The sequence below is a fragment of the Papaver somniferum genome, chromosome 7 (genome assembly GCF_003573695.1).
Source record: "Papaver somniferum cultivar HN1 chromosome 7, ASM357369v1, whole genome shotgun sequence".
NCBI lineage: Eukaryota > Viridiplantae > Streptophyta > Magnoliopsida > Ranunculales > Papaveraceae > Papaver > Papaver somniferum.
In genome coordinates, this window is record NC_039364.1 from 240,965,098 (window position 1) to 240,978,504 (window position 13,407).

The 13,407-nt window shown below is 38.5% G+C and overlaps 2 protein-coding genes and 1 pseudogene across 2 annotated transcripts; 2 read left to right on the forward strand and 1 right to left on the reverse strand.

The window, feature by feature from the left end:
- The first annotated feature begins 360 nt into the window (after nucleotides 1–360).
- Nucleotides 361–1,480, forward strand: LOC113293561. Its single transcript, XM_026542165.1, has one exon. The coding sequence runs from the start codon at nucleotides 643–645 to the stop codon at nucleotides 1,279–1,281; it is 639 nt and encodes a 212-aa protein (XP_026397950.1). The 5' UTR covers nucleotides 361–642; the 3' UTR covers nucleotides 1,282–1,480.
- A 1,629-nt stretch (nucleotides 1,481–3,109) lies between these two features.
- LOC113293562 (protein MAINTENANCE OF MERISTEMS-like) lies at nucleotides 3,110–6,034 on the forward strand. The gene is made up of 5 exons (XM_026542167.1): nucleotides 3,110–3,408; nucleotides 3,551–4,043; nucleotides 4,126–4,824; nucleotides 4,934–5,641; nucleotides 5,755–6,034. Exons 2-5 carry the CDS (start codon nucleotides 3,939–3,941, stop codon nucleotides 5,935–5,937), a joined length of 1,695 nt encoding a protein of 564 aa, XP_026397952.1. The 5' UTR covers nucleotides 3,110–3,408; nucleotides 3,551–3,938; the 3' UTR covers nucleotides 5,938–6,034.
- Nucleotides 6,035–12,272: 6,238 nt separating this feature from the next.
- On the reverse strand, nucleotides 12,273–12,359 carry LOC113300844 (annotated as a pseudogene).
- Between the last annotated feature and the right edge of the window lie 1,048 nt (nucleotides 12,360–13,407).

The window sequence follows — 13,407 nt, forward strand, 5'->3', positions numbered from 1 at the left end:
TAATATTCAACCTTTATACATAAGACATGAGAGAGTATATAGTTTCATATAAAGAGAAAAAACAAAATAAAGTAGCCGAATGAAGGGGGCGCAATCATGATACTGACCCTCCATAATTCAAGGAAACGAAGAAAATTATAGTGAAAGCAGACCAAGAAATACTTTTTCCATCATAAACCATTTCATGCCATCCGTAATCACATTTAATTTGTATTCCCATTAAGAAAGCCACAATTACCTGTATCAGCGAGAGACATGTACCAACCCTTATGAAAAGCACTTTTCTTCTTTTTGTTTTGATTATAATCCACCGTCCATATTGTAGTGGTGTAAGCTACACCTTTCTATCTTAACTGCGAGAGAGCAAACCCCGGACCCTTTTCCAATCAATGATTCAAAGTTATTGACCGGATTCAGGAAGATAATCTCTGGCATACTATATGTATGGCCTAGTTTGATATCGGTGTGGCATTTAGAAAACACTTGGTTCTGTCGGTCGGAAGCTGTAAAGAAAGTGTCCCACCGACGCCTCGCCCTCTAAATACTTGGTGGCTCCTTGTCTTTCTCATTTCCATACGCGTTATATCTATCATCACATTCTCCGTCACAGGAGGAAGCTGAATTCTACACCACCTAGAGATTATGGGTAATTGTGTATGCAGTGGGTTTAGCAACGCTGCTCAAGTAATCAAAGTCATAACATCAAATGGTGGAATCATGGAGTTTTACACGCCAATTACAGCTGAATGCATCACAAATGAGTTCCCTGGTCATGGAATTTACAAAACTAGTAATGGAACGTATTTCTTATCAAATCCGTTGCTCCACAAAGAAGAACTTTTACCTGGGGAATTATATTACCTTCTTCCTCTCAACACCGGCCAAGTAGATATCACAGCTGCGAAAGATGTTCAGGATGATTATAATGGAACCTCTTCATCTTTCTTTACGCCTTACCGGATGTCTTTTGATCAGCATCAACAAAGTAATTATTATCAAGGTAGTTTGAAGAGATCAGATAGTGAAACGACGATAAGAAGTTCTAGTAGTAGTAATAGTAATAGTGGAGTGTGGAAAGTAAAATTGGTGATAAATCCAGAGCAACTATCCAAGATTTTGTCAAAAGAAACGAGCACAGAAGCGCTCGTTAATAGCGTTAGAACTGTCGCTAAATTTGGTTGTAAAGGAGTTCCAGATTCTTCTACTCCTTCTGTAGCAAGTTCTGGTATATGGAGTTTATCGGGTAGTTGTAAAGCTTCATCCTCAGAGAGTTCTGCATAGAAATTCTGGTATTATATTTTACTTCTTTCTCATAGTGAGGTGTAGCAGTAGTATAATTTTCGGTTGTAATACATGTATCATGTCAGCTAGGCATTTACCTCTCAAGGAGTGTGAATCAAACCCATGTTTGAATTGAAATTGAGATACTGATGCAAGTTCTTGATTAATAGTAGCATTAGTACAATTTTTGTGCAATGTCTCACATGGACTCAACCAAATATCAAGTGTGCGAGTATGTTTGCAAACATATTTCTGCAGAATCCACAATTCCACATATCCTTCATTCTATTGCTGCAAAAAGAATTTTGAGCAGCTTTATGCAACATTTACAGTAGTAGCACTAGGTCAGAAAACAGCTAGCATTTGATCCGTACATACTTAACTAGTTAGTCTCATTACGCGTACTTATGTTTCTAGTTGTCGAAGAGACAAACACAAGTGCAGGAAACACAAATAACATGGGGCAGCACAAATCACCATTGACTCTTGTCTTCTCCGATTACTCAACCGCGTGCTAATTTAAGAAGGATGTATTTTTTATTTATTTATTTTGGAACAAGCATTACAGACTAGGTGGTGGCCGGAAAAATCCACCTAGCATCAGGTTACTCCAACCCATTCCCATATCCGGGTGGGTGAAATTGATGTTCGGAAGACTAAGGGCAGTTCATATGTTTTGCCCCCACTATGGAATGAACAAACATGAAAAATGGATGTTCAAATGAACAAATCTGTTGATTTGAACATTGAGTCGGAACATCCACCGCGCGTCTGAGAGAAGGATGCGCGTTCTTGCCAAAAACGCGGGCGTTGGAAGCACCAACGCGCGACCATGCCAAAAACGCCAGAGACATTCCCAGTGATGCCCACGATTCCTGGATTATGCGTCTGAGAGAAGGACGCGCGTTCTTGCCAAAAACGCGAGCGTCGGAAGCACCAACGTGCGACCATGCCAAAAACGCCAGAGACATTCCCAGCGATGCCCCCGCGACCATGTCAAAAACCCCAGAGACATTCCCAGCGATGCCCGCGACTCTTAGATTATCGCCAAGTACAATCTGTGAATACTTTATTACTTTTTAATCTTATTTTATCTCACTTCATCATATTTTATCTCACTTCATCATATTTTATCTCACTTCATCCTATTTTATGAACCCACAATTGGGAGATACCGCCACAAATTTGGGGATACTCATAGTTATATGGGACCATATTTTGGTTAAGAGGGAACTTTTTATAATGATGAAATGTCAACAGTGTCCTTCACTTTAATATAAACTAAAAAGAAAACTTTAGAAGTATCCCCTCATTATTTATAACGATTACTACTGCTGTTCCTCCTCTTCTTCTTCTTCTTCTGTAACTTTTTCGATTCATCGTCGATTGATCGTCGATTCTAAGAATTTCTTCATCGATTAAATTCTCTTCTAATGGCGGGACCGCGATACAAAAACGTCCAAAGAAAAGCAATAGATCCTGGTGTGGGAATTTCTGCTCGAAATAAAGCAAAGCCGCCTGTTTCGAAAAAAGAGGAAAAAAATTCCGACGATCAACCACTCAATACAATGGCTCCGGTTAGAAGGTGAGTGAATTCCCATCCATTTTCATATTATTTTTCTTAAATTTGATAGGTTTTCATCAAAAATTAGGGTAAATTTAAGTTAACAGTTGAGCTGTCGGTATTGATTTGGGTTTGAATGCAATACCAACTGGCACTTTCGGTATTGGTATGTGTATAAACATAATACTGACCGGCACTTTCGCTATTGGTATGTATATAAACACAATACCGACTGGGGCTTTCGGTATTGGTTGGGTTTTGAAGGCAATACCGAAAGTAGTGTATGTATAGGTTTTAAAATCTAGTTGATCGAAATTCCATTTCTGAATTGGATTTGGTTTGGGGTTTGAATTGATCTTGAGCTTTCCTCCATGAATCAACGACCACAGTATAAAACCGTTCATTCTCACAAAACTGAAATATCATCAAAACTGAAAATATCAGCTCAAGGAGAGTGTATTCCTATTTCATCAAAACTGAAATATCAGCTCAAGGAGAGTGTATTCCTATTTGCTTGATTATATTTTTGGATTCATGTGGTGTATAACTAGATTGTTTGAATTGTAAGTTGTTAATAGAGTGCAATTGACCATCTTTGGATATCATTGAAATATCATGAGTACACTCTTACATTAGGAACTAGAATTATTACTTTGTTTGTTGATGCATAGTTTTTAATGTAATGTTTATTGATGCATGGTTTAGGACAAAGAATAAAGCTAAGAGATCAAAGGAAGTTGAATCTTTGAAAGGAAAAAGTGTTGTTGGCTCTCCGCCTTCCATTCCAAATCGTCATGGTCGCAATAAATGATTAGGGGCGGACAACCGAGGTGATGATGGACCCCCTATAAATCGTAGTACTATATCCATTCGTGAACCTACCGAAGAGGAGTTGAGACGAAGAAGTTGTCAACCCGAAGAAGAAGAAGAAATTCTGTTGAGAAGGAGAAGTTGTCAACCCGAAGAAGAAGAAGAAATTCTTGAAGAAGAACATGTTCCAGGAGAAGTTCACGTACAAGAAGAAGTTCAACGAAAGAGAGTAGGGAAAGTGGCACCGAAAGTAAAAGATTGTCATATACCTCCCAAAGAACTAATGATTCCTGATCGCGATGATGGCCATTTTTGGGGTGAACCCGAAGAAAAGGAACTCCTATTCGGCTACAAAGACTCGTGGGCTCATGTCATCTATAAAACATATGTAAGATTATCCGTTTTTTGTCACGTGTTATTAATAAGTTTATGATCATTCATTTATGTTTTTGTACATTTTCGTTTTGTAGGATCATGAGGATGCAGTATGTATCTTTAGACACCAATCGATGCCTTCTTGGGATTTGGAAAATGAATGTCAAGGTGTTAAAGACGTAGTGGAAGCATCCGGCTTGTTACCTGCGGTCCTCAGTTATGTGGATTATGATGTTGTCACGGTGAATTGCTTCTCCGAAAGGTTTTATGGAGAAACTGATACGATGCACTTTCCATGTGGTGAGATGACCATCATCCCCGATGATGCCAAACAAATTTTGGTCCTTGATGTGCATGGTAAAGCTGTTTTGGAAGGAAACTACACCAAAGAATTGTCTTGGGAACAATTACACATGCTTACTATGAAGTTATTTGGCTGGGATGAGGAAACTTCAAAATCAAAATTCCATGTTAATGGTGGCTATACAACCAAGTCGTTCAGGATACTTATGTTAAGAAAAGAATTTGGAGAGACAAAGAATAAAGTAAACTTGACCACCGAAGAAATTCATCAGACGGCAGCTGCATATTTGTTATATATTTTGGGCACAAGAATCTTTCCGGACACAAGTGGAAGCCGAGTGAATGCAAACTTCTTGCAGTTGTTAGATCCTTTTAATGAAGTATGTAAATACTCTTGGGGCACTGCAATGATTGCACATTTGTTGGGAGAGATGCGGAAGGCTAACAAGGCGCTAACTAATCAATTTGTTGGGAATTTCACTCTCCTTCAGGTAATAATTCATTTGGAATTATTTTTGTTTTTGTTATTTTGTTGATATCTCAACTATGGTGTTTGATTTTGACATAGGTGAATATGTTATTTGTTTGATTTTGACATAGGTTTGGGCGTACGAGCACTTTCCAACATTGTTCGTGGACAACCAATTGTTGAAGATCAATGTAAATTGGCAGCCGGAACAGCCTAGAGCCCTTAAATACGTGTGGGAAAAGGGTCCAATTTCAGGTAACAAGAGTAGGATAGTAAAAATGAGATTAGCTTTAGACCAAATGATGATTGATAAGGTAGTCTTTGATCCTTACAAGTTGGAAAGAGATCTCTTACAATGTCCTGTTATTCCCGATAATGTTTCATTCTATAACGGACCGTTGTTTCACACGAGTGGATATGTCATGTACAATCCATGGCGTGTAATGCGACAACTTGGCTTTAAGCAACAAATTGTCAATGAGGGAATGTTTAAGGCTTTTGAACATGATTATGAATTGTCGAAGTCAACTCCTAAGAGGTTGGTCACGGTTTACATACCAACACCGATCCTAGTGCATTGGAGGGATAGAGAACGACTTTGTATGGTAAATCATAGTACTTGGACGCTTGTGGGCAACGGAGATGAAGTGGATCCAGGCTACTACCAAGATTATAGAAGCTACTCTCATCCTATTGTGATACGTCCCGAATCTGTGGAAGTTCCTCCTCGGCCAACGATGGAAACGCCGCCTACAACTTTTACTCCTCCTCCTACAAATTTTACTCCTCCTCCTACTCCCAAATCTCCTGATTCACTTCGACATATTTTTCTATATGTGGTATGTTTGTTTTTAATGTCTAATTACGTATGTTTTTCGCTTACTATTTTTGATCGGTGTTATGTATTGTTCATGTTGTCTAATTATGTTTGTTGGATTAAATGCAACAAAAGCGAAAGCGATTTGGTGGTCTTCGGAAATGGCTTAGCTGCAAGGCGGAAAAAGGAGAGGTGCTCACTCTCGAAGAAATTCGCTTACTGACTATGAAATTGCAGAACGTCGAGAATCCCGAAGCAAAGGAGTTGTTCGATGAAAACAAGAAAAAACGGGTAGTCAAGAGAATGAGGCGTGAGTGATTGAAGATGTTGTTATATGTTTGTTTCTTTTCGAACAATGTGTGCTTGTAGTTAACTTTTGAACAATGTGTGCTTGTCGTTAACTTTGGATTTCAGTAAAACATACTTAACTTTATGTTTAAGTAAAACTAGATTACTTTGTGTTTAACTTTGAAGCTTCTGTTCTTTTAAGTAATTCTAGGTTTATTGAGGAAATCCTAAGTTCTGCTTATTTTTTGGTCACTTTCGGCATTGAAAAAGAATATCCCGATAATGCCGACAGTACAATCGGTATTGGTTTTGGTACGCAGTACAATGTCGAAAGTGACTTCAAAATCACATGCATACTGCCTACTTTTCTGTCACTTTCGGCATTGTTGTTTTTACCAAAACCAATGCCAAAAGTCACCAAAACTAAGGCAGAAAACATGTGATTTTGAAGAAGCTTTCGGTATTGTTTTTGGGTTCCTCGACAATGCCGACAGTTTAGAAAATTTCAAATCACTTTCAACATAAAGTTGCGAAGTTAAGAGTACATGATAATTCGTGGTTCAACAATTAAGGGAAAAATAAGAAAAAAGATTCAAAGATCAAAATACAACCAGGGATTCCTTATAAAGCTCATTTCTCATCCATTTCAATTGTTGTCGTCTCCTCTCGGGGAATTGAAAGGTCCGAAGCATCCCAAAGTTGGTGATTCTCTTCGTAAAACTCCATCCATTCGACCGCGAGCATGCAAATTTTTGAAGGAAGGAATGCCATCGGCTCCTTAGGCCCAAGAACGCGAGCATGCAAATTTTTGAACCCCTTCTCATCGTCGACCGCATGTTCATAAAATCTCTTCTTCTCGATAAGTGTTGCGGCCATCCTCCTTCTAGCATATTTCCAATGTGTCAACCCTTCGTTATCCACCAAACTTAAGTATCCTAATTGCTCGGTCGCAGCATGAAAACCACAATTTCCATCTCCATCGACATCATCCGTATATATTAAGTATTCACGAATGAACTCGGGTAGTTGCCTTATGTACTCTTGTATTTTAGTATGATACGATCGACTTGGTCTACGTGATTTTGGATCCCTAGGTGTTTTCCTATCATCGTGATGTAGAGTGACTATCTCCAACCCATCTTCTGCATACTCTAAGGGTCCAAGTGGGACATACACAAATTTCCTCGGCCTTCCCCTCCTCCTCTTTGGGATCTGTGCTTCATCAATATTTTAAACCGATTGTGCACTCTCATTTTGTTGAGGTTGCGTTGGCGTACATACTCCCTTCTTCGCACTTTCTCTCTTCTTTGGTGTCGGTTATGAACTCTCATCATCTTCTTGTGGTGTTGATGTAGAAACTTCTTTTTTCGGCCTTCCTCTTTTCTTTGGAACCGTTTGTGAACCAACGTTGGCAATATATTTTGAATTCTCACTGTTTTGTTCTTGAGTTGTTGATGTAGAAAGTTCTTTCTTAGGCCTTCCTCTCTTCTTTGGTACCGAGACTTCATCATATCTCGCTTCGGAAATCTCAAAAGCGCATGGATCTCTTTTCTTACTCTCCTGACGCTCCACCTCGCGTTCAGTTGCTTTTTTCAAGATCTTCCTTTCTTTTGTCCTTGACAATTGGGTTTGAGGTATCCCGGGTGGCTTTCCTATTATTGGTTCATTTAAGTCATGTGTCCATGGGTGAGTAATTAATCTTAGTTGGCTCAACAAAATCTGTCGGGTTGCCGAGGTTCCGCGTGAGTACGAGTTGAAGAATTTTATTCCTTCATTTGTTTCCCATGGTGATTCTCTGGCAAGTTCCGTAGGAGGAGGTGTAAAAGATAATTGTTTCCAAAACGGATCAATATCTTCGAGAGGTATCATTTCTTTATACTTAATAAGCATACGCCGACACGGAAGACCCAAAGATGACATCGAAGTACATATGCACACATCACCCGGACGGCCTTTTTCTATCTCATAATCTAATTCTTTCATCATATGTTTTATCGCCCAATGTGACACATTATATTCTATTCCCCGGAGAAACTTTTCATGCTTCAAATATGTTTTCATCCTCTCCATTGAACTTTTTTGAAAGGCTTTGGTAATTCTATCAATATCATTCTTGAAATATTGCTCCATTGCTTCCGTCACCGTAACAATATTTCCTTGATTAGAATCAAGAAGTTTCTTCAAGCGACCGTGAGCGGACTCCGCAATACTAGTGGACTCATTACCATAGTTTCTATATAGGTTCGTCCATGCTCGCACAAATTTGTGTTTTAACGGATCCAACCAATTTTTCCTACAATAAGAGACCGCGCTTGGATACCTTTCATTCCACCGATCAATAAACTTCTTCAAATTTTCTTCGTATCTAGTTTCGGTGATAGACCAAACCAAGCAATCCCAATCTTTTAGAAAACTTAACCATTTCTCGTGATTGGCTTTATGTTCTTCGTCCACTTGCTCTTGAATTTTTTTTCTCTCCTCTTCTTGATCTTCCGGTGATAGTAGCTTAAAGCGAACTTCTTCTTCAAGTGCTTCTTTCTTTGACTTCTTAATATCCTCCTTTGGTGGTTCAATAACCGCATGGCAATTTTTCTTCACGTTGACTACAATGTGGAACGTGCAAAGGAAATTTTGTGCATCCGGAAAAACTTCAGAAATTGCGGACATTAATCCGTCATCATTATCGGTTATTATGACCCTTGGAAGATCATTGCCTCGAAAGAGTAACTTCAATTGGTTTAGTGCCCAAATATAATTATAATCTTTATCGTTTCTCATAAAACACCAAGCTAACGTGAATGTTACCCTATCCGATGTGTGACCTACAATGTTGAACAACGGCATATGGTATTTGTTTGTCTTGTAAGTGCAATCCATCATAAGAACCGGCAAGAATGATTGAGCCAATTGCGCCATCAACGGATGAGAAAGGAATATTTGAAGAACCTCACCGTCTTGACCAACTTTTTCCATGTGTGTATAGTTGTGATCGGTTGCTAACTTTATAAATTCTTGCATAACCTTCCTACCTTGCCAACGTTCCCTTGTTATAGTGGCTTGTGCACTATAAATTATACTTAATGAAGACACATTATCTGGATCCTTGGCCTTGATGCCGAGTAGCATTTGACTTGGTGCGGTGCCTCTTTTATACAATCTCACTACTTCCCCAAATTCATGAGGTTTAAGCTTTGCCACCAAGCAGTACCCAACAAAAAAGTCCGGATCCGGATGATTATGACGACCGTTCCATACTTTACTTTTATATGCATTTCCCTTCCAATTGAACACAAGCTTGAAGGGGGATCCATCCTTCCTTGTAATAGTCTTGTAATTCTTATTAGTCTTTTTTTCATATACATAATCCTTTTTTTTTGTGGCTGTTTTTAGCATACGACCCAGCTCTCTCGCAAGTCATCTCAAACGGTATATCTTTACCTTGAGTATTTCTCACTAACACACACTTATTCTTAAGAGCCGTTTCTTTAGCCCAATTTATTGCCTCTTCTTTACTCGCGAATTCCAAATCACTCGCATACTTATCGGAAGTATCTGGTCCCAATTGTCCCGCAGGCCAAGGGTGTGATACCATCTAACAAAAAAAATGGCCATTATATGATTAGAATCGGTATTGGAAAGCTAAGTATATGCAGTGCCAACAAGAACTTTCGGCATTGTCGAACAAAAAATTGATGTGCTTTTAAACATACAAATAATGCCGACAGTTGAGCCTTCAGTCGGCATTGAAATTTGCATCCCCGGCAATGCCGAAAGTTGATGATTTTTGGGAGCAAAACCAACTGTCGGTGTTGTTTTTGTGATGAATTCAATGCAGACTCAAATAGACAAAAATCACATCAATCACATCAAATACATAAATACCCGATTATTTGGAGAGCTTGTATCATTAGTTTCTTCTCTTCTCTCCTCTACACTTGTTCCCTCCTGTGAAATTTGATTTAGAATTTGATTTAGGGTTTGACTTGGGGGGTTTTCATGGATGAAAGTTTCATTCTCTATATATTGTTGTAATTGAGAGTCATAAAAATCAAGATAAGCACTTCCTTGTTGGTGACATGAGGATTCCCCTACATCAAAATCCTCATTAGAATCTCTCATATCACTCATATCTCTCAAATTCCTTCTTCTTCTTTATCTTCTTATTCTCTCTATTTTATCAACTAAAAATAGGGCTGCACAAGACCCGCCCACGATACCCAAACCCACCCGTACCCGCTAAATCCGTGGGTTTTTAATCCATACCCGCCCGTTGTGGGTGCGGGGTTGGTTATGAAAAAAAAACCGTTGTCTGTGGGTGCGAGGTTGGTTTAAGCTAATACCCGCCCATACCCGCCCAAAAAACCCGCAGATTATATACCATTAGATAAAACTAATCCTAGTCGTCCATTATGAAACCCTAATACTAGTAGATAGGATAACTGATAACCCTCATTCACTTTCTACACTCTTCTCTCTGTTCGGCCTCTCCTCTTCTTCCTCCTCAGTTCTCCTTCTTCACCTACGAACGACAATTACCAGAAATCTTCACCAGAAATCGACAACAACAACTTCGAATCTTCACCAGAAATCGACAACAATCGAAAAATCAACAGATTCAACACTTAATCTTCATCTGTGAACTTCCTAGATATGAATATTTTGGGGGTTTTGGTTTTTTTTTCTCACTTAATCAAGGAGAATAGAAGTTACTCTAAATACTTGAATATAAAGCGGGTTTAAACCCGTTTAAACCCATACCCGCCCAACCCGTAGCGGGCGGGTAACAAAACCCGCCCTCTGTTTGTGGGTGCGGGGTTGGTTATGAAAAAAAAACCGTAGTCCCCATACTCGCCCATGTGCAGCCCTAACTAAAAAGATAAAATCAATATCTAAAGTTTAATCTTAATGGGGGATACTCAAGGGTGATTTAGTCATTACCTATTTTTTTTTTGGATAAGGGGTTTTTCAAATTATTTTATAATGTTTTTTTTTTGAGTATCCCCCAATTTGTTGTGGTATCCCCCAATTGTGGGTTCTATTTTATCTCACCTAGCTATTATATTTTATTTTTCATCTTTCTCCTATAAAATATTTTATATTAAAATGAAATACTAGTGGGGTCCTAAAAAACCAAATATGTTCATTTTGCCAACCTCTCACATGCCAACCTTTTAGATGGGTCCCGTGACATTTAGGTGGGACCCACCACTCTCCTAAGTGTTCAACACAGCCCTTGATTGGGCATATAGTTTTGGTGTTGTTTAAAATCTGACAGCAAGGCATTCAAGGTTATCAAAGTATTGTTCTTGAGAATCTTAACTTCTCTGCTTATGGGGCATTGTTGGTTCCCGAGCTGGCTATCAGTAAGGAATGGAGAGATATTGTGATTGAAGGAGACGCTCTGAACATCTACAGACACTTGAACTACATGGTTAGAAGACGGAACCGGAGACTGGACAGAGTCCGTAGTAACCATTTGTACTGCAATTCCCGGCCAAGAGTAAAAGCAGGTAAAAAGGCCCATTGCAGAGTGCTTGTTTGTCAGGTCCGGGTGAGGCAGCTCTTCAAAGAGATTACAGCTTCTCTTTCATTTTTTATTCGACAGCTCTCCAAAGAGATTGCAGCTTCTCTTTCATTTTTTATTCGATTTTTTGGAACCAAATTGCTTGGAAAATGGAAGTCATACAATCTGCAAAGTCCTTTTGTTTAGGTTAAAACTTTCCAGTGGTGATCTGCCAAGAAATTTACTGGCAGAATATAACAAAGCCTTAATGTTTTGCTTGGTGAGCACAGCTTAAAATTGTTTGGTGAGGATAGCTTTAAAACCTGAGCATTGAAGCCGGTGAACAATCAGACGTGTTTGTTTTGGTAAGCATAGCTCACAAATCTGATGTTGTTGGGTCTGAAATGAGAATTAGGTTCTCCATGCCGCTTTCGTTTAAAGCCGAAAGATCTACCCATTTAACTTAGGTTTACAATATAGAATCAAGTTCCCATATTAACCCTTAACTAAAGAGGCAAGTCTTTTAGCTTAGGGTTACAATATAGAATTAAGTTCTCGTATTAACCCTTAACTAAAGAGGTAAGTCTTTGAGACTCTGGTTGGAATTGGAATTAGATACGGCAGAGAAAACACTGGTTCTCCTCAGTCCCCAAACTCTAAAGAGCTGCATCAACAGAGATATATCTTTCCTGGATATGTTTATTAAAACAACCGATACAATATCTTTAGGTTGTGCCAACTCATTATAATAACCACAGATTCAAGATCTATTGGTGATTATGTTCTAGTTTGCTAAATCACTGATTAATTTCTATAAAATCAAAATTTCTAATCAGTAAATGATAATATCAGAATTGATTTAAGACTCAGAATTATATCAGAATGATCGGCAAGTACAGATTACATCCATACATTACGACGAACGAGACCAAAGAAATCATCACTGTCTCAAATCTAATTTCATAACCCTAATAAACCCGTTATAGAATTTATAAAAATAGAACAAAAATCAATCTCAGATGTACAATCTCTTTTATGATCTTAAGCAAAATAGAAATTTCAGCAAAAGGTTTTAGTGAAGAGATTATTTATTTTAGGGTAGCTGTATTCATCTCAATGGCACAGATGTTTATAGCCATAGAGACTTCAGCCCCATTTTCTACTCATTAAGAACCCTAATTAGTTATTCATTCATCAAAAGAAACTTAAACAAACAAATCTACATAAAAGATTGAGATTCTGATCGTAACAATAAAATCCTAATCAAATGGAAAATAAAAGCAAGATTTTATGTGAAACAGAGGAAAATAGAGGAACACAGACGATGAGAAGAGTGAGACCTAATCTTAACCTATAAATAGCGGCGATTTAAAACATCTAGGGTTTGCGAGGAGAAACTTTACTTGTACCATAACACCCTGCGTTGCCCGTACGGGTATGCTTGGCCCGCTCTATGTAGTCAATTTCGGCCATCTCGGCCGAAATTCCGCCGAATTTTTCCTTTTCGACTTATAGCATAGCGAAACAACGAATTTCGGCAAGATGGAAAGTTACCGAAATTCCACCGAAATTCTGCAGAGGTTACATGAATTTCCATCCAATTTCCATCTTGAATTGTACTAGCACAGTACATGACCGTTGTGAATTGCCAGCGACATTGCAGCTTGAAGGTGCTAAATTCACCCAATATTCTGTTTTCACTTTGTTCCATCATTTACTAATTATAGATATGGCCCTCCTAAATATAGTGCTAGCTGATACAAAACGTGAGGATTTCCTCCAAAAATTGCTCCATCATTCAATAAAGCGGGGCATTACTTCCGTCTCTCGTACCTATTGATTTGTCTAAATTTAAAGATGGTTCAACCTAAATCAGAGTGTCAGACCTAGTAAGGCTGGACAGTTAATTCTCTGCCTCCATCTTGAAATCCAATGAAGATGAACTCGATGCCTTTGTTTTTTCTTAATGAATATTTGTTTCGTTTGGATATTATTTC